Source organism: Hoplias malabaricus, chromosome 18, assembly GCF_029633855.1.
Source record: "Hoplias malabaricus isolate fHopMal1 chromosome 18, fHopMal1.hap1, whole genome shotgun sequence".
Lineage (NCBI taxonomy): Eukaryota > Metazoa > Chordata > Actinopteri > Characiformes > Erythrinidae > Hoplias > Hoplias malabaricus.
Genome location: NC_089817.1, coordinates 19,208,157 through 19,229,490, shown reverse-complemented (window position 1 = coordinate 19,229,490; position 21,334 = coordinate 19,208,157). Strand labels below are relative to the sequence as shown.

Genomic DNA, 21,334 nt, shown 5'->3' with positions numbered 1-21,334 from the left:
ACCACAAAGTAGCTCAAATAGATACTGTAAGTACACAAAACAATCTGAAGTTTAAGGATAATTTTGATTTTGATGTCTTTCAGCATAATAGCAGTAATAACATCTTATTAAAATCTAATGGGAAGTAATAATAACAGATCCCAAGACCCTGGAGTTGTGTGACTGCAAAGCTACCTGCTGCGCCACTGTGCCACCCTATGGTCAAACTTACTGTTTAAAAAAAAAAGGTAAATATATATATTTGGTGTTTTTTTAAACATATGTAATAATTTAATTGTGCAGCCATTAAAAAGCATACATGTGGATCATACAGGAAATGTTCTTGATTGAAACCGAAAAGTTGGTTCGCATGCTGGAAATCAGTCTAATATATTTACAAAGCCTCAGGCTTCCTCTCTTTCTGCTCATGTCAGAAAAAAAGTCAGTGAGGACTCCAAATGTCAAAAATCATCAAATGTGATGAGGACATTGCTTTATTCCTGCTCCTTAGGTGGGTAATACTGGCTTATTTTTTTTGCTGTTTTAAATTATTTAGATAGGAACTGAAGTATGCTTTATTGTCCATATATGTATAGGTCTGTGAATGTCTGAATTCAGAATATCTGTCCATATGGTTTTTGTCTGTGTCCATGAGCATGAAATGTTTAGGTTAAGTTTCTTGAGAGGAGAGGAAGCCTTCTCTTTCTCAGTCCAATTTCAAAGCAGGAGATAATGTAAATAAGAGCCATTACCTTATATAGCTAGAAACCAACATATATAAGTGAGCAGTTTTGGACTGGAGAGAGAAATTATACGATTGGCACTCTCTCTCATGGGATCCATAAAAAACCCAAAGACATTTTCTTTTGTAATAAAACTGTATTTACAACTTTAAAATATGTCTGTGGAGAATCCTCTACATTCATCATCATCCACACGACAACACCCCAGAAGAAATACACAACAGAACCCACTGTAAATTTGAAAGACTGCCCACTGCATGAAAGCAAACGGGCCAAAAGTCTAGGAAACTAAAAAAAAACTCATGTTACAAACAAGTTTCTGTGGTAATTCAAAGAGTGAATAAACACTTACAGACAAGTTACACTTCAGACACATACAAACAAGTCATTTTTCTCTGAAGCTTCTGAATATAAACAAACCAACTTTAGCTCCCCACATCTGGATACATTCACTTTAAGGCTGAAATGTTTAGCAAATAGGGACTGTTTAGTCCTATCTCTTACCCATTATTATTCAGAGATTACAACATAAAAAATTTCAGAAACAAATATTGTGCAGTCTGGTTAAACATATACAATCAGAGGCTCCAGAAATGGGCTTTAACTCGAATTTTCAGCACATTATGAAACAGCTATAATAAACTGTATGCACTAAATATATAATAAACATGGTCACCTCTGTGTGGAAGACCGTATATTTGGTGCACAAGTTCATTTTGAGCAATTAGATTGTTTATACCGAATGAGCTTCACTTTACATGATCACTTTCATAAATAATATTTAATATTTTTGGAGGTATGTAAAGTGAAGTATGTTAAAAGCAGGCCTTAACTGCCCAGGTCTAACGTCCTATACAGTTTCCTTCTGGAGGGGACAAGGATAAATGAGTAACTGAGTGTGATTGTGTCCTCACACTCAGGGCATTAATCTGAGACTAATGGAGTTTCCTACAACACCTGCTTCACTGAGCCATGAATAAAAAATCACTAAAATGTCTGGCTTTGGAAAAAATATATAAAGTAGAAGTTTACTATTGTTTACTAGATATGACAATGTCCATATAGGCCTTTTTGGTGAATGTTTAGGCTGTAAAAGAGCTTTTATGCAGTTTCATTACTGTGTTAATTAGGTGTACAGGCACAGAACTTTGAGTTGTTTTGTGTGCATGTTATTTTTCATTCTAATATAATGAATAAAAATAGAATAAAATAGCCTACCTTTTGATGGATGTGCTATACATAAGCAGGTCCTCAGAACAATAAGCAGAAAAGCAGGTGTCTTGTTGAACATTATGGAAGTGAAATGGTTATAAAGACATTTATCTTCTATCTCTCTTACACTGTCACTCTATTTTTCTTTAGTTCTTTCTGTTATGATTGGTATCTAACTGCATTTCTGTTCTCTCTTCTATCACTGGCTATTATTACATTTCTCTGTGCCTCCCTTTCTCTCTCCCCTGCTGCTTCTAACACTCTATATGTTAGTGAGAAAAGCAGTGTGTTTGTGTGTGTGTGTGTGTGTGTGTGTGTGTGTGTGTGTGAGAGAGAGAGAGAGAGAGAGAGAGAGAGAGAGAGAGAGAGAGAGATATTCTTGTGGACACATCAATTAAGTCTGTAAAACGTTAACCTGGTCAAGCAAGAGTGGACATTAGGTGAGCAGGCCATATAACAGACACCATAAAGAGAAGCAATTACACAAGGGACAAGTGTGTGTGGGTATATTCTTACTTGCCAATGCTGTGTGCTATTCTACTGGAGTAATGATTGTTCATATATAAACGATTGGAAATTTTCCAAATTATATAAAAGGTATATTTGGAATTGGAATCCATGAAACACATAAGTGCTCCATAAAGTTTCTCATTACAGCCAGAAATGGATGATGTTTACTGAATCAAAACTCAAGTAAACATATTGCTGCTTGGGTAAATTATTGAGTCAAAATAGAACAGTAGCAATGAGATTTCTGAAAACATCCACACAACCACAACAGGAGAGATTGTTTAGTACTGGGGGTAGGCAATCCTGGCCCTGGAGATATACCACCCTGCAGAGTTTAGCTCCAACACTAATCTAACACACCTGATCCAGGTAATGAAAGCCTTCAGAGTACTCCTGAATATTCAATACAAATGTGATGGATCTTTCTATTTCTTTGCTCAGACTGCTTCCCCCACGACCCGGACCCGGATAAGCGGTGGATAATGGATGGATGGATGAATGTGATGGATCTGATAGATCTGAACTGACTGGTAGCTCTCAAGTGCCAGTGTTGTCTGTGTGTTTCTTGTGCTTGTCTTTCTATACCTCCATATCCCTAGATGGTGCTGTTCCTGAATCTGAAGGCTGCCCATCCAGGAAGTTACATTAAAAAAAATGAGGTGGCAAAATTCCAGAGAGAAGAGAGCAGAGCATAGAGAGGATGAAAGAGAGAAACTTTGTTTGGGGCTAAAGAGTTTTGTTAGTTGTGTGTGTGTGTATTATAGTATTGTAACCTGAGTTGTGTGTGTTTTGCCTCAGGTTTGATATACTGTGTGTATATGGTATAGATAGTGTCTTGGTCTGTGCGGGGGAGTAAGTGCCTATTTCTTTGGGGTACATTTATTTATATGTAATATTCTTAATTTATGTTATGGACATTGAATTGGTGGGTGGAGAAACCGTAGGAATGCTACCATCGTCTTCTCTGAATATCATTGGGTTAGTTACAGGAACCGACCGCTAGGTGATGTCTCAGTACTATTTATAATGATTAATGCTCTGATGTTGCTGTACTGAACCCTGAGTTTAAGATTGTTTGCAAAGCCTACCCACTATCGCAGAGGCAAAACATTTGGTGGATAAATTAAGATCACTCCTGTCATCAGCTGGATTTGAATTGCGTCAGTGGGCTAGCAATGAGCCAAATGTCATCTCTCATTTGCCTGAGGATTTAAGATCAAGCAATGCAGAACACTGGCTTGCTCAGGATAAAACCGACTCAGACCCAGAGTCAACCTTGGGGCTTCGCTGGCACTTCCAAAGTGACACACTGAGTTACAAATTTCGTCCAGTTGATTATGGGGTCCCCACAATGCGGAACATATACAGGGTCTTAGCAAGCCAATATGATCCTTTGGGGTTTATTCTTCCCTACACCACTAGAGCTAAGATACTGGTAAGATGTCTGTGGGATAAAAACAGAGGCTGGGACGATTCCCTTCTACCTCCAGACCTCTTACAGAGGTGGAAGGATTGGGAGGCCGAGCTCCAATTCCTACCGCAAATTGTACTTCCCAGGCCATATGTACCCCATGACGTTGAACCGATTGATGTCTATCGAGAGATGCATGTGTTCTGTGATGCATCTGAGCAAGCCTATGGCTCAGTCGCTTACTTGTGAACAGTAGATCATCAAGGCAGAGCTCACCTGTCATTCGTGATGGCTCATTCTAGGGTTGCTCCCAAGCACCTCCTATCCATGCCCGGGCTAGAGCTCTGTGCTGCACTCATTGGAGCTCAACTCTCTCGATTGGTACGGGCGGAGCTCACTCTGAAGTTAGATGAGATAGTGCTTTGGACAGACTCCACAGACTCTGTCTTGGTGGACCATCTAAAGTTAGACGAAGCGAGACTTGTCGCAGATGCCTATCTGCATTCCCTGACACCTTATACAGACACCCTGGCTGCATTGAATGACAAGTTTGGTCAGCCACACCAGTTAGCGTTGAAGCGGATTGCTATGGTGATGGACTCTCCTGATATAAGACGTGGAGATATTGCTGCTTTCGAAAGGTTTGCCCTTCAAATCCAGTCCCTTGTGGGCATGCTCCACACCCTTGGCTCTGAGGGGGAAGTGGAGCTGCAGTGTGGTTCACACGTTGCACGTCTTCTCAGTAAGTTACCTCCAGAGCAGAGAGCAGATTTTCGTCGCTGCATGTATCACCGTTCTGGCACCAGCTACACTCTGGTTGATCTTGCAGACTGGCTTAAGTATGAAGCCTGGTGTCAAGACTTTGATGCTACACTGCCTGCTAAAGCAGCAAGAGAGAGCATGGGGGCCAGTTTCAGTAGCTGTCAAGGGAAACGGTCTGTCACGGTTCTGCATGGATCCAAAGATGAGATAAGTAAAAAAGGGTTACTTAATGCCACTACAGTAAAGAGCAAGGGAAAACCATACTGTCCATTTTGTGATAATTCAGATCACTACCTCAGTAAGTGTACCGCCATTTCCCAGCTCTCCTCAGACCAAATAGCCGACTGGATAAAGGTAAACAAATGATGCTGGCGATGTGTACGATCACATCAGGCTGCACAATGTAATCTAAAGAAACCTTGTAACATTTGCCAGAGGAGACATTTGCAGATTTTGCATGAGGTCAATGAAAAGCTGTCACGGGGGTTAGTGATGACTACAGCAACAGAGAAAGGTGAGAGACCAACAACGGATGTGCTCTATTTGGATCGTCCAACTGAAGGTCACAGGGTCTTATTGAAAGTATTGCGTGTTCTTATTCATCATGGTGATAAGACTATTGATACCTTCGCAGTATTGGATGATGGGTAAGAGAGATCGATGTTATTACCCTCTGCAGCCCAGAGTTTGGGACTACGAGGCACTCCAGAGCACTTACCCTTACGTACCATTAGACAGGATGTACAGACCCTCCATGGTGCTTTGGTCTCTTTCTCGGTCTCATCCCCTGCCCGACCAAAGAATAAATACCAGATCTCTGGAGCCTTCACTGCCACACGAATCGATTTGGCCGATCACACTTACCCCACCAAGCTCCTTAAAAGGAGATATAAACACCTAGTTGATTTACCCATACCTTCTTTCAAGCGAATCCGACCTTTACTACTGATAGGCAGCGACCATCCGCATCTCATTACCCCAACTGAGCCAGTCAGATTGGGCCCACCTGGGGGCCCTGCTGCAATTCGTACTAGGCTGGGCTGGACACTGCAGGGCCCAGCAAGAGCGATCCAGCAAGCCGCATGCCCACAGCAGTGCTGATGAAACATGTTGAACGGTTGTGGCAAGTAGATACTGTCCCACATCGAAGTGAGAAAGTTGTGACTCGCTCAAGACAGGATTGTGATGCAATTGCTCTGCTTGAGGCAAAGACCACTCGTGTGGAAGTGAACGGTATACTCCGCTATGCCACTCCACTGCTCCGTTAAAAAGAGTATGCCACCGTTAAAAAGAGTATAAAAAGAGTATCTCCAAGCCTCAAAGGAAGCAGTAATGCCAAGCTTGAGAGGTGTGGAGCGGAGGCTCTCTCGGAATCCAGAACAGGCTAAAGCCTATAAAGTTGAGATGGATAAGCTGGTTCAGGCGGGGTCAGTAATCAAGCTGAATTCCCAGGCGCTGGAAAGGGAGGCGGAGGCATGGTATGTTCCCCATCATATGGTGAGCCACAATGGAAAGAATCGTCTGGTCTTCAATTGTTCTTACCAGTATAGAGGACAGAACCTGAATGAATACCTCCTACCTGGACCGACATTGGGACCATCACTGATAGGTGTCCTCTTACGGTTCCGGGAACATGCTGTGGCTATTTCAGGTGACATTAAAGGCATGTTCCACCAGGTCCGTCTCTTACCTGAAGACCGTTCTTTGTTACGCTTTGTATGGCGTGACTTGTGTCAAAGTGAGCCTGTAACAGTCTATGAGTGGTGTGTACTTCCCTTTGGCACAAGTTGTAGCCCATGCTGTGCTACTTTTGCTTTGCAACGTCATGTCATCGAAAACAGCTCACCGGATGAGGAGGTGAGATTTTCAGTGGAGCGATGTTTTTATGTGGACAATTGTTTGCAAAGCCTACCCACTATCGCAGAGGCAAAACATTTGGTGGATAAATTAAGATCACTCCTGTCATCAGCTGGATTTGAATTGCGTCAGTGGGCTAGCAATGAGCCAAATGTCATCTCTCATTTGCCTGAGGATTTAAGATCAAGCAATGCAGAACACTGGCTTGCTCAGGATAAAACCGACTCAGACCCAGAGTCAACCTTGGGGCTTCGCTGGCACTTCCAAAGTGATCCAATCAAAGGAAGGACACCTCCCATTAGGGCATGACCGCGCTACCTTTGAAAAGAGAGTGCCGACTCATTCTCGCTCTCTCTTCTTTTTTGAATCACTCTCTGATACCTTCTCGACTTCCGTCTTGCACTCTCTCTGTTTCTCTTCTCTGCTTCACGCGCTTCCTCTTACGCTCTCTCTCTAATTTTCAACCTCTCCAAGCGAGACATTTTTCTCTTCTTTACGCCGACGAACAAAGACTTTAAAGGACCTCACTCAGCTCCCCAGGAGACGTCTTGCGCTAGCTAGAATGTGAAAGAAATTTTACCAGTCACGTCGAATAATTCTGAATAATCCTTTGTTCTTTTTATTGTGTTTATGTTTTATCGCCCAACCTAAGTTTAATCTCACGAGTGATCAAAGCAGGTGAAACTTATTCGTGGCCAGAATAAGATATCACCCCTTTAGATTAGTTGATAGCAGATATATTAGCGTTATAAACCGACTTCTGAGGGCACAGTCTAAGGCCGAGAGTGTTTGACTCAACCTGGAAGGAATCCCCTTCCCAACGAGCCTAACTTCAACGACGCGGGGAGGACAAGAAGCAACCCCTAGAGCATGGAGGTTAAAACAGCGGGACTCGACGGCTCGGTGAAAACGGCAAAAAGAGTAAGCAAGCCAAAATTCATTCACTCTCCAGAAGCTGGTGCCTAATTAAGTCCCTTGATAAATTTATACATTAAGTAAAACCTCAGTTAGCAACACATTAGTCACAAAGCTTATCTTTAAATTCGAATCGGCTTCACCTGCGTTGATGACGTGAAATTTTGAGATTATGCTATGTTAAGTAAATATTCTTTTTGTTAATAAATATTTCCATTATTTGAAATCACAGTGTGTGGAGTCTGTTCATTAAAAGTCTGAAGATCCTGAAGAACTCACATAGCTAGGCCATTATTCATTCTCAAACTAATTAGTAACGTTTTAATTACTTAAGCCAATTATAAAATTTTAATTATTATCACTAGTCAAATATCAGAAATCATAAGAGTTTGAATAAGGTCAACGCTACAAACACAATATATAAATATATATAATATTTATATTTATATATATATCACGGTGTATATACAACATACACTACAATACCTAAGATGGCAGACTTACCCACTGCCCGGCTTAGATTGTTCAAACCTGTTTTTTATTCTACGGGAATGGACTGTTTCGGGCCTTTTGAGATCAAAATGGGACGCCGTATTGAAAAGAGGTGGGGGATAATATTTAAGTGTCTCACAACCCGAGCGGTACATTTGGATATCCTTACCTCAGTTGATACTGACTCATTCTTGATGGCTCTACGGAGATTCATCGCACGTAGGGGAACTCCAACGGAGCTGTTCTCCGACCAAGGAACCAATTTCCGAGGCGGCGAAAGAGAGTTGATGGAAGCATTTAATGTACTGTCCCCAGAACTACAACATCAATTGGCCAAGCAGAAGATCCATTTCCCTTCAACCCAGGTGCGCAACCTGTCAATGAAGAAGTCCTTCGCACTGTGTTTCTTGAGGTGGAAGGAATCCTCAATTCAAAACCCCTGGGTTATGTCTCATCAGATATTAGTGACCCAGATCCTGTGACTCCAAACATCCTTTTGATGGGGCGGCCAGACGGATCTCTTCCACAGATAGTCTATCCAAAGGATGAGCTTCTGAGTCATCGTCGGTGGAGACACTCACAAATACTGGCTGACCACTTTTGGACTTGTTTTATTCGTCTATACTTACCCAGTCTGCAATCACGCCAGAAGTGGCATTCCAGAACAGCTGACCTCATTGAAGGTTCAGTAGTTATGATGTTAGACCCACAGCTGCCAAGAGCCCTCTGGCCAATCGGGCGAATTGTCAAGGTTCACCCTAGCCCTGATGGTCACATTAGGACAGCTGATGTGGAGGTGAAGGGCAAAACATACACTCGGCCTGTTACAAGATTGATTGACCTACCGGCCCTTTCTTCTGAAGCTGATGAAGACAGTTCTGTGCCAGCAGCTAGTACACAACCCTAGTGCCTTTTGTTGTGAGCAAATGTATTACATACATTTTGGGGCAGCTGTTCAAAAGGCCCAGTGTGTATAACAGACTTATAGTTGTTCAGTACATAACAACTTAAATGTGTATGTTAATATTTAGTTTTCTTTATAAATGTGCATTTAGCCATAGTTATTTCTCATTGGTTGAAGCTCTGTCACATGACTCACGTTAGTTTCCAGCATCGTCTACTAGGGGAGCAGTTGTTAAGTGCAGCCACCATAGTTCCTTCTCAGTCTGCTTTGTGTTATTCAAACTAGACGATGTGCGTCATTGATGAAACATGAGTCAAATGTTATTCATTCATATTAGTATCTGGATGCTAAGGAAACGCCGCTAGTTCATGTTTATGAGCATTATTGCTTAATTAGGCGAGTGTGTTCTGTCCATGTGCTCCTTTTGTATGTTCCGTTTCCCTTCTCTCGGTTGTGTACTGTGAATTTATCTCTTACCAATAGTGTCCTACTTTAAGTGTAGATTTATTCATTCTTTATGTATATGTTCATATATTTATTTATTTATTTTTGTTAGGGAGTTAGGTTATTTGCCTGTCTTTTGTCTGATTTTTGGTTAGTTTAGTTTAGATAGATAGAGAATGTTACCACTGTGTTATATTTAAATAACAGCACAGCTATGATGAACTACAGCACCCGCTTCTCATGTTTTCTATTGATTTATCAGCACAAATTAACGCCAGTGATGTTTTGTTTGTCATGTTTCTTTTTAGGACTCTGGAACAGTTTATGATCAGAAAGACCTGGAGCAGCTCACCATTGCAGTCTTTCTCGTTCGGCTGGAGGGGGAAGGATTGCAGGAGCCTCATGAAGACACTGGTATTGTCACTGAGGTTTTGCATGGACTGATCTCAGTCACATTAGCTTGTGCCCTGCTTCTAGGTTTCACATGTGTACTTAACCAAGTGTATCCAAAATCCTTTATTTCACATTTGAAGTTATCCAGACAATCATATAGCTTGAGCAGCACAGGATGTCCCCCAAAGTCCAAAGTTTGTATGGCAGACTACAATGCTTGCTTTAACACTATGGTGTATTGCTGGTTTGGGCCAAAACAAATGGCTTAGTGACATGTAATGGAAGTGTGGTTTATGAAGCATACTCCATTTTGGTGCAGTTTCATATCTAAGCACAACTACTGAAAATCAAGAAAAAAATATAACCAACTATAATCCCACCTTATGACTGCATGTATACTATTCCTAAGCCCTAAGCTAGTATGATATTTTGTATTCAGCACAAACATAGATATATCTTATATTTTGACACTGAAACAATCTGCCTTTTCCTTTTTTGGCTCTGATGACCAGAAGCACTACAGAAAGTAATGTAGGTTCAAGAACAGCAACACTGTTGATTGAGCATCCCCACCAAAGCCTACTCCTTCTGAACAGCATACAAACCTGAATACCTGCTGAAGATATGTGTAAAAAGAAAAAGATTCAAAGCTAGCTTTTGCTTTAAATGCACGTTTACCAACACCAGTTTCGTGAATGCAAGTGTGTGTGTGTGTGTGTGTGTGTGTTGAAGAAGCTCAGAGCCAGAGAAGTTTTGGTTACAAAATAATTTGGAAAAGTAATTGAAAATAGCTGCTGAATAATTCTGTGTGATTGATTAAATCTGCATTCCAAAATTGTTGGATACAAAATATGAAGCCACCTACTGCTTCAGTTGTAATAACTTTGTATTACCATGAACTGAAAGCACTGTCTGTCAGGAAACAGGGTAACTGTTTTATGATATGCTGTATCTTAGAATTTAACAACTTCCATCCATCCATCCATTATCTGTAACTGCTTATCCAATTTAGGGTCGCGGGGGGTCCAGAGCCTACCTGGAATCATCGGGCGCAAGGCGGGAATACACCCTGGAGGGGACGCCAGTCCTTCACAGGGCAACACAGACACACACACATTCACTCACACACTCACACCTACGGACACTTTCGAGTCGCCAATCCACCTGCAACGTGTGTTTTTGGACTGTGGGAGGAAACCGGAGCACCCGGAGGAAACCCACGCGGACACGGGGAGAACACACCAACTCCTCACAGACAGTCACCCGGAGCGGGAATCGAACCCACAACCTCCAGGCCCCTGGAGCTGTGTGACTGCGACACTACCTGCTGCGAATTTAACAACTTGTTAAACAAAATAGATTTTTTTTCTTATAATTTATGCATTTTCATTTAAAGCGTTTATGTTTTTAAAATGAAGTTTAAAATAAGCATCAGATTTAAGTGTTTTTTTTTATTCAACAAAATTATAATTAATTGCAATTTTGTTTAATTAGATTTACCAAAATAAAAGGAAAGCTACTTTTCCTGAAACCATACCTCCAGGTATGTAAGTAGCAGTATTCTAAGTTTGAGTAAAACAAATAACTGAGTTGAAATAGTAGCAGACTTCAACTTGATTTGCTATAAATTTAAGTTACATTAATTCAAAAATTCATTTGAAAACAATCAAATAATTACGCTCATCTGACTCAAAGAACTTTTATTAATCTAACTTAAAAATTAATTGGAGAAAACTTAATTAATTTGTGTGTTAACTATTGAAGTATGCAGCCTACAGTTACAACATCACTGTCCAACATTGCCTAGATGAGAGTCTTTTGAACTTTGATTTGCCTTTTCAGGCAAACTCCAGGAAGTCTCCCAGTCAAGTTGTTTATTAGGTTTCTGGACCTGCATTTGTATATGAAGTGCTTTTGGACAAAAAGTAAAAACATCAGAAACAAAAAACAAAATAGATTTAAATGTCTTGTTCAGTATATTTTTACCCTAATTATTTTAATTGGTAATGTCAATAATAACATTTTAGACAAAACACTAATGACTGTGACATAATACTACCAGCTTTTTGTACATAATTGGACAGAGTGAGAAACCACATACGTTTAAGACTGCTTAAAAGAGCAATCAGTCATTTATACGAATATTCTTCATGTAATTTAACATCCAGTGACACCATCCAGTGTCTTGTTATTTGCGCTTATTGAAAACAATGTAAAATTTACTAATAATCACTTTCTTAAACATTATTTGAAAATGACTTATCACTTAATGCCCCTTTGCTGGGAAAATATATTATCTTATTCTCAAAGACATACAATGATTTAAATGCATTAAAGGAATTTTGTAAAAAGAACTACTGCTCAGATTTTCATTGCAAGTTTATGCCTTAGTTTTACACTTTACCTATGTTATGGCATAATCTGGATATGTATTAGTTTACTAATATATGTCCTTTTATTTCTATGTATGTGTGTGCTCTATTGTGTTCCATTCCACCATCTTTTGTTCCATAGCTAAGAGTTGTCTCAGCTATGGAATGTATGAACGTAATTATTTGTTCAGTGGTTTGTCTTCTGTTGGTAACTCATCTGTCATTTTATCTGTAAGAAAAATAAGCATTTGTTAGGGACAATATTTCACACATTTCACAAGTAAAAATGTTTCAGAATTCTGTTGTAATACCTTTGTGTACAGCCTGCATCTCTGTGTCTTGGCCAGAATTTTTTTTAGTTTTCCCTATAGGAAATATATCAGATCTTGAGATTTGCACACAGAAGCCTTCTCATTATAGGTTTATGTTAATATTTTATTGCTCTTGAAACACTCTCTCAGTTATAAAATTTCAAAGCACCAGCTGCCACAATGAAGGAATCATTTGAAATGCTCAAAAATACCTCAAGTTGCATGACAATTACTTACTTTATTTATTTATTTTATTTTTTTGCTTATCCACTAAACTTTCCATTGTTGAGACACTATATTATACTATAGCCATGACTTATAATTGATCAGTTTGTTTACTTTAATGCTCAGTGTAGATGTTAAACTGTATACATTGTTTCAAATTAAATACTATTCTCTGGAGCAGCTGCATATATTATTACCTACACAATGCCACACATTGGCTAGTGGGCCCCCAAACAATAGTGCAGTTAAACTATGTTTTCTGTTCTCTGTGAATTAGAGCTCACTAAATTTTTGGATGAGTTTGAGTGAGTTTTGTGATCCATAATTAATCATCCAGCAAATATCTGACCTTGTTTATGGTTATGAGGGTGAATGCATTCAAATTCATATTACAACATTTAGAGTAAACCTCAGGAGAGGAGAGTGGGACAATGTTTCAGTTAAAACTCCTATATCTGAAGTGCTGGATGTACCATCTAGTGTAATTTTCAGCATTTTATTTAGGTAATAATGACAGGGTAGGTACATTTTGTGGCAATAAAAATGGATAGAAAGAGACCTGTTATTTACCTCTGTATTTTCTGTACATGAAGTAAAGAACACAAAGAAGAGCCAGGATAGCCACCACCACTGCCAGGATCCATAGCTTAGACTCGCTGCTCCCTATAGGTACAGATAAGCAAAATGGGATATTTAAATGTATGTATAAGGACTGGAATTTAAAAAATACAGAATAAGATCCACTAAAATGTTTTACATTCATTCTATCATTCTTACCTGTCTGTGCAGCTGATCTGGAAGCACTAAAACTGACAGACGTTTGGACAATATATTTAAACTTGGGGCCTGAGAAAGTACACGTGTATTCCCCAGAATGCTTCAAGCCCTCTGTGTCATCCATATAAAGGGATCCATCTCCTGACCGAACCTTGTGCTGCTTCATGTCTGCATGATCGTCCCAGTGGTTTATGACCTTATCCGTTTGACTGGAATAGGTGAGTATGTCTTTGCTTTTGCTAGTTTTTGTGAAAGTCCAAGTGAGATTGAAGTTTTTCAAATTCTTCGGAGCTATGCATGGAATGACTAGGTCTTGTCCCTCTGTTCCTACCATTTCTGTGTGTGAACAAAAGAAAAAATCAAACATAAAAATTGTCTGCCTTTACCTTCATTACCTGTTCCTTCGTATATTTTCAGAGAATACATGTACACACTACTAAAAATAAGTTTTTGAATTAAGTCAACATTTTGTGTCAGTAATCAAATGTTTTACAAAACATGTTTTTTTTTTGCATGGTTCTATTCATGTGTGTCATTTAAGAGCAAATTATGCATATTCTTATATAGTTTACTCATTTGTTCATTCATAGTCTGTAACCACTTATCCAGTTCAGGGTCGTGGAGGGTCCAGAACCTACACGGAAACACTGGCTGCAAGGCTGGAACACACCCTGGAGGGGGCACCAGTCCTTCACAGGGCAACACACATTCACTCCTATGGACACGTTTTTTGAGTTGCCAATCTACCTACAAGTGTGTTTTTTTTTTTGGACTGTGGGAGGAAACTGGAGCACTCAGAGGAAACCCACATGGACACGGGGAGAACACACCAAACTCTTCAAAGAAGAGTCACATAGAGAGGGTGAGCAGCTTTAAATACCTGGGCGTCCACATCAGTGAGGACTTTGCATGGACGTTGAACACCATGCAGCTGGTCAAAAAGGCTCAGCAGCGGTTGTATTTCCTGAGGAGGTTAAGAAAATCTGGGATGTCACCCAGAATCCTCAGAAATTTTTATAGCTGTGTCATCGAGAGCCTCCTGACCAGCTGTATCACCGTGTGGTACGGCAGCACAACTGTGCTGGACCGAAAACGCTTGCAGAAAGTGGTGAAGACTACTGAGAAGATCACCAGGACTCCACTACCCTTTCTGCAAAGCATCTACCACCAGAGAGTCCGCAAGAGAGCTGCCTTCATCCATAAAGACCCTATCCACCCCCAGCATGGACTGTTCACACTTCTGCCCTCAGGCCAGAGGTACAGTAGTATCAAATGCAAGACCACTAGGTTAAAGAACTCTTTCTTCCCCACAGCCATCAGACTCCTGAACCTACCTCAGAAATAACTCTGCACTTTAATGTCAACATGTTTACATGCCTCTGTCATTTACTGTCACACAAACGATTTTTTCTACTTATTGCTGTTTTTGATTGGAGCACTCGTTCACTTTACCGTTCACCTATGTATATGATCTCAGTGAACTTTGCACTTTATTAGTTATCTAGTTATTCGTTGTATTTTCTCTTCCATTTGGCATTCTTTGTGAGGAGCAAAAGAAAGAATTTCATTGTACACAGAACCTGTTCCTTATTGTGCAAATGACAATAAACTCTTTGAACTAGAGCAGGACTTGAACTCATAACCTCCAGGTCTTTAAAGCTGTGTGACTGCCACCCTACCTGCTGCACCATTGTGCCGCCCTTAGTTTACTCATGTTAAATAATATCAAAAATTATTCTGTTAAATTGTATATATTTACAGTTATATATATTGTGCCTTTGTGCCTTGTTCAGTTGCCATACAACATCACTACAAATAAAACCTCTAATTTTTGGGAAAACAGTGCTAGCTAAACCAATTATTTAAACTGAATTAGCCCTCTGGCAAATTCTAAAGAAGACAAAATCTATATCACTTCAAATCATTTTTAGAGCTTCTCTGAAAATAATGTAACTTTTATTTAAAAAGCCTTGCAATAAAATATCATACTAGTACATTTTGATGTCATGTAATGCATGTACACTTTATGAATAGGTTATGAAGTGCTTATGTAGACAACCTTCATATAAAGTGTTACAGAATGTTCTTCACAACCTTGTTTTGACAATTAATGTATTTGAAAACTGCAGTTAATATTGTTAATATTGCTGTTAATACTGATTTCAGTTTATGAATTATAAAATTTTGGCCAATGCACTAGTTATGTGATTCCTTACCTGTCTGAAGCAGTGAAGCCTTCCATGGCTGTGAACTGTATTTTGGGTTAATGGTGCAGATGTAGGTAAAAGGCCCACTCCTATTTAATTTCTTTAGAGTGCTCTCCACATTGTAAAGACCAGCAAAATCTGGACTGATTCTCGTGACTGGCTTTAAGTGAGAGACTCTTGGCTGTGTAGACCATATCAGCACAGGAGATGGATACACACTGTGTGATGAGCACTGCACCTGCCCAGAGGAGCTGACCTCTATGGAAATCTCATTGATGGGAGCTGAAAAAAAAACAATTTGAAAATTGCAATTTTATATTCAAGGTGTTCATTAATAATAATCAAGCTGGGATAGCTTTTTACAAAAATAAGTCCAAGTATATGATTCTTTCTAAAAAAGGCACAATTTTTTTTCTTCATTAACAAACCATATTTATAAACAAACAGTATCCTGCAGGAATGGTCATGTTTAAAATCAGTTTAGAACAAAATCACTGGCATATGTAGGCTACTAGGTGTTTATATAACAGCTGTTTCATTATATGAAGAAAAATTATTGTAGTAGCTGATTGCTTTTAAATACCTCCTGCACCCCAAATTGTTTTGTAACCTATTAAAGCATCTTGGATGGCTTGTTATGGATATTCAGTTTGTTACTTGTGTCAGTTGCGTTTCCAATGTGCATTGTTCAAATGTTTTACATAAAAAAACATTGCCTTTCTCAGTGTTTCAAAAATAATAATTGTCTTGTTCTCATATATAGCAGTTCGGTTTTGTACAAAATGATTTATTATTATTATTACACTTATATAGCGCCTTTCTAGACACCCAAGGACGCTTTACAATCTACACTGCTCAGAACGCTTAATTCACACACACTGGCGAGAAGCGGCAGCCAAACGCGCACAGCGTACTCTCAACCAGAAACGACCGTCCACCTTGAGGACTGCATCGGGCACTAGGGTTTAACCCAGGACAGAGCGCCAATCCATATCTGGGCTCACACATACAGACATTCATTCACACACCAGGACAGTTATTAGAGAAGCCAATTCACCTACCCTCCATGTTTTTGGACTGTGGGAGGAAACCGGAGCCCCCGGAGGAAACCCACGCAGACACGGGGAGAACATGGAAACTCCACCCAGATGGGGCTTGAACCCAAGATCCCAGCGCTGGGAGGCGAACGGGCTAACCACCAAGCCACCGTGCCGCCAATTAACTTAGCTGATCACAGTGCAATATTTTTTTGTATGTTAATGAAAGGATTGTAGCTACAGAAGTGACCACTAACACTATGGAAACATAGCCATTTGTTGCCAGAAGTTGACCTGTTTTATCTCACATTCTATTCAACATAAATTCTTCAGTATGAGGCTGTAGCCTTAAGATTGACATTTTGGTTACAAATAATTGCAGCTAATGTATTAATTAATTTAATATAGGGTAAGTTTCCATTCCAATTTAAATAGCACAGACATTACAAGTTGGAAGCTTGACTGGCCAGTTTGAAGAAAACTGAACGAACAAGCAAGAGATGATTTTAAGAACAATGGACCGTAATAGACAAGAAGAATGTGCCATGATCAACATATTTACACAGAAAATTTCACTGAAACATCTACCTATGCAAGAAAATGCTACACAGTGCTGGTGTTACTTATTGATTTTCCCTTCCATCATAAATGTCATTTAGGAGGTAGAACTTTGCTTCTTATTCAAAATTTTCATAGTCAAACATTTCGTTCCACCATGTGTCAATTTATGAGTCTTTTTGGCATTATTTGCCAGCTTACTGAATTCTGTTACACTGAAGAGCCGAAGCTAGTGCTCTAGCTTCTGAAATTTTTGAAGTTTAAATCACACAAACCAATTGTATGTAATGCCACTAAACATTTACCTAAGTAAAAGACAAAAATGGAAAGAACCCCTGCCCCAGCAAACATAATGCATCTTATGGCATGCATTTAGGGCCAAAATTGTCTTAATTCTAATGTAGAAATATTACATGTCCAGACGTAAAATATGTGTACAGATGGCAAAATATGACACGTTAACGCCTCTTCGCACCTTATAGCCAATCAGTCAACTATCCATCATCCATCCGTTATCTGTAACTGCTTATCCATTTCAGGGTCACGGTGGGTCCAGAGCCTACCTGGAATCATTGGGCGCAAGGCAGGAATACACCCTGGAGGGGGCGCCAGTCCTTCACAGGGCAACACACACACTCACACTTACGGACACTTTTGAGTCGCCAATCCACCTCCAAACGTGTGTTTTTGGACTGTGGGAGGAAACCAGAGCACCCGGAGGAAACCCACGCGGACACAGGGAGAACACACCAACTCCTCACAGACAGCCACCCGGAGCAGGAATCGAACCCACAACCTCCAGGTCCCTGTGTGACTGCGACACTACCTGCAGTGCCACCGTGCTGCCCGTTCAGTGAACTATAATATGAATGTATTTGTATATATATATCTGTATTGCTTACTAAGCATGACAGACACGCAAACATAGCATTACATTATTTGCATGTGACAGCACGCACGTCATACACACTGTGCTCTTGACTAAAACATAGGCTCATGTGTCCATGAAACAGTCTGTAGCCATAAAAGCGGATTTCTGATTTATGTACGCTGAAAAAATTGTTGGAACCTTTCCTTTAAAGAAAGAAAAACTCACAATTATCACTGAAATAATTATATATTACCACCATCATCACTGCTTTCATGATCTACTATTACTACTATGATTATATCAGTACACATGATCATAACAGCAGACTTATGTGATGGTACAGGGACATTTTGTCAATAATTTGTAGGTAGTCTGACCAGAGGAAGGTATATAGGTCCCCTGTCATGAGCAAGATTTTTTCTTGCTACTGTTTGCTCCTCAGGGTTTTATGTTTCATTTTAAAACTTTTTCCTCAATAAATAAACTCCCATTTAAGAAATTTAAGATTTTAAGAAATTTGCCCAGAATTCAGGTTGTTTACTATTTTGTTTTTGAGGATTGTTAGACTTATGTTCTAATGTTACGGTTGTATCTTGAATATGATAACAAAAATTATTTTCTTTCTGACATTTCAAAAGTCTCAATATTGCCATGGCACACCATTGGTAGGTACAAAGACATGTAATGACAGGTTTACACTGTAAAGCAGTTAAAAACAACTGGACTTCATCCATCCATCATCCACCGCTTATCCGTGTCCGGTTCGCAAGGGAAGCAGTCCGAAAGAATCCCAAACATCCCTCTCCCCAGCCACTGCTTCAAGCTCCTCCGTGGGGTATACCGAGGGGTTCCCAGGCCAGTCAAGACATGTAGTCTCTCCAGCGTGTTCTGGGTCCTCCCTGTTGGACATGCTCAGAACACCTCATCAGGAAGGCATCCAGGAGGCATCCGGACCAGATGCCCGAACCACTTCAACTGGGGCGGAAACAGCATTGTTCCTCCTGGATCTGAGGTTAAACAATTAGTCTGACTCTCTACTCCCAGTACCCCGCATAGACCTTACCAGGGAGGCTGAGGAGTGTGATACCCCTATAGTTAGAAGAATAGAATAGCTTTTATTGTCGCTGAGAAAACAATGTTCAGAACAGTGTTAAAACAGTGAAATACAGTTTTAATATTATCTCTAAGGCAGCAGGTAAAATATAAAAAATCTATACATGTGCAAAAATATCAGATTGTTCAGAGTGCAAAAATGGCAGATTGTTCAGAGTGCAAAATAGCAGATTGTTCAGAGTGCAAAATAGCAGATTGCTCAGAGCATTAACACAGAATATAAATATAGGCTTAGTTTAAAAGTGTCGTGTGCAATTCCTTGTCCATTAGAATGGGTGGTTGTCTGTTGATTCTAATGATTGTCAATCAGGATGTGTTGGTTAAAGTAGTGGGGTGGAGGGGTGGGGGGTTGATGGCTTGATGGCTGATGGGTTGATGGCTTTCACAGCCTGGGGATAGAAGCTGTGTTTCAACCTGTTTGTTTTTGCTTTTAATTGTCTGAATCTCTTATTGGAGGGGAGGGGGGAAAACAGAGTGTGTCCAGGGTGTGGGATGTCCATTGAAATGCTGCCTTTTTGTGGAGTCGGCAGTTGTAGATGTCGCTGAGGGGGGGGGGGGGGGGGGGTAGTGAAGTTGCTATGATTTTTTCCACCCCTCTCACCACTTGCTGTAGGTCTCTCCTGTCCTGTACTGTGCAACTGGCGAACCAGACTGTGCATCAGTATATTAGGATGCTCTAAATGGTGGCTCCATAAAAGTTCACCAGCAGGTGTTGAGGGAGGTGGGAGTGCTTCAGCTTCTTGAGGAAGTAGAGTCTCTGTTATGCCTTCCGCACAGGGTGTTGGGTGTTGAAGGCCCATGTGAGGTCAGCAGAGATGTGTACTCCCAGGAACTTGAAGTGCTCCACTCTCTCAACCTCCACTCCATTGATGAGGAGGGCCGTGTTCTCTGTGCGGGCGGATCTTCTGAAATCCACGACCATCTCCTTGGTTTTATTTGGGTTCAGTTTCAAGTTGTTGTTCTTATACCATGCTGTCAAGTGCCGGACCTCCTCCCTGTAGGCTGACTCGTCGTTGTTCGTAATCAGTCCTACAATGGTGGTGTCATCAGCAAACTTGATGATGTTGTTGGAGGTGTGAATGGGGGAGCAGTCATATGTAAAGAGTGAGTAGAGGAGGGGGCTGAGGACACATCCCTGTGGGGAGCCTGTGTTCAAGATGAGAGTTGAGGATGTGCGGTCTCCCATCCTGACGTGTTGGGGTCTGTTGCTCAGGAAGTCCAGTATCCATGAGCATAGTGAAATATGGTTGGTACACACCCTCTGATTCCCCTTCTTAAAAAGGGGAACCACCACCCCAGTCTGCCAGTCCAGAGGCACTGCCGCCAACGTCCACGTGATGTTTCAAAGACATGACAGCCAGGACAGCCCCACAACATCCAGAGCTGGACGGACCTCATCAACCCCCAGGGCCCTACTACCTCAGCCACCTCAGCCACCTCAGCCCCAGTGATAGACGAGCCCTCCCCAGGATCCCAAAACTCTGTGGAAGATGTGCTGCTGGGATTGAGAATATCCTTGAAGTATTCCTTCTACCACCTAATGACGTCCCCATGTCAACAACTCCCCACCCCCACCATATACACCAATGCACCAGACCCAGATTACTACCTCTCCCACAGGTGGTGGGCCCATGGGAGAGTGGAACCAGTTGCTCCTTCGACCACCAGGCGCTCGCTGAGTCTTGCTGAAGGTGGGGCCCTTGTAACCCTACTCTGCAAGAGAATCTGTGTCCCTGTTATATTTTTCACCAGGGTCTTATGGATCACTCTTTGTCTGGCCCATCACCTAGGACCAGTTTACCTTGGGAGACCCTACCAAGGGCTATTGCCCCCGAAAACTTAGCTCCTAGGCTCACACAGGAACGCAAACCCCTCCACCACCTTAAGGTGGTGATCCAGGGAGGGGTCTTTCAGGATTTGAGGGCATCTTTTGTAGATCTTGTATGGAATACCATTTGGCCTGTGGGTGGAGCTTGATTACCTCATTCATTTTGGTTAGCTTAGGTGGTAAGAGTGCTAACTCCATGGTTGGCTGGGGAACCCAAGGGGATGGTGTCTTCTTATATCTTCCATCTGCCTCCTTAGGTGTGCCTCAAGGTCTTGCTTTGCCATAACCAGGGTGCCACTCTTTTTCTCCTCCAGCAGGCTTCTCCAGGAAGGAATTTGGAATGCTGACTCTCTCAACCCTGCTGAGAGATGTTAGGCGACTCTCTACTTCATTCCACAAAGTACTCAGAGACT

The 21,334-nt window shown here is 41.0% G+C and overlaps 1 protein-coding gene across 1 annotated transcript in view; it reads right to left on the bottom strand.

The window, feature by feature from the left end:
- Window positions 1-11,523: 11,523 nt before the first annotated feature.
- hhla2a.1 (HERV-H LTR-associating 2a, tandem duplicate 1) overlaps window positions 11,524-21,334 on the bottom strand; it is a 30,352-nt gene continuing 20,541 nt past the window's right edge. Inside the window, exons 3-7 of the mRNA XM_066651680.1 lie at window positions 15,524-15,796; window positions 13,308-13,643; window positions 13,101-13,193; window positions 12,306-12,359; window positions 11,524-12,223 (exon numbers count right to left, since the gene is read on the bottom strand). Of these exons, the coding sequence (XP_066507777.1) occupies window positions 12,174-12,223; window positions 12,306-12,359; window positions 13,101-13,193; window positions 13,308-13,643; window positions 15,524-15,796 (806 nt within the window). The 3' untranslated portion in view covers window positions 11,524-12,173. The remainder of the gene's footprint in view (window positions 12,224-12,305; window positions 12,360-13,100; window positions 13,194-13,307; window positions 13,644-15,523; window positions 15,797-21,334) is intronic.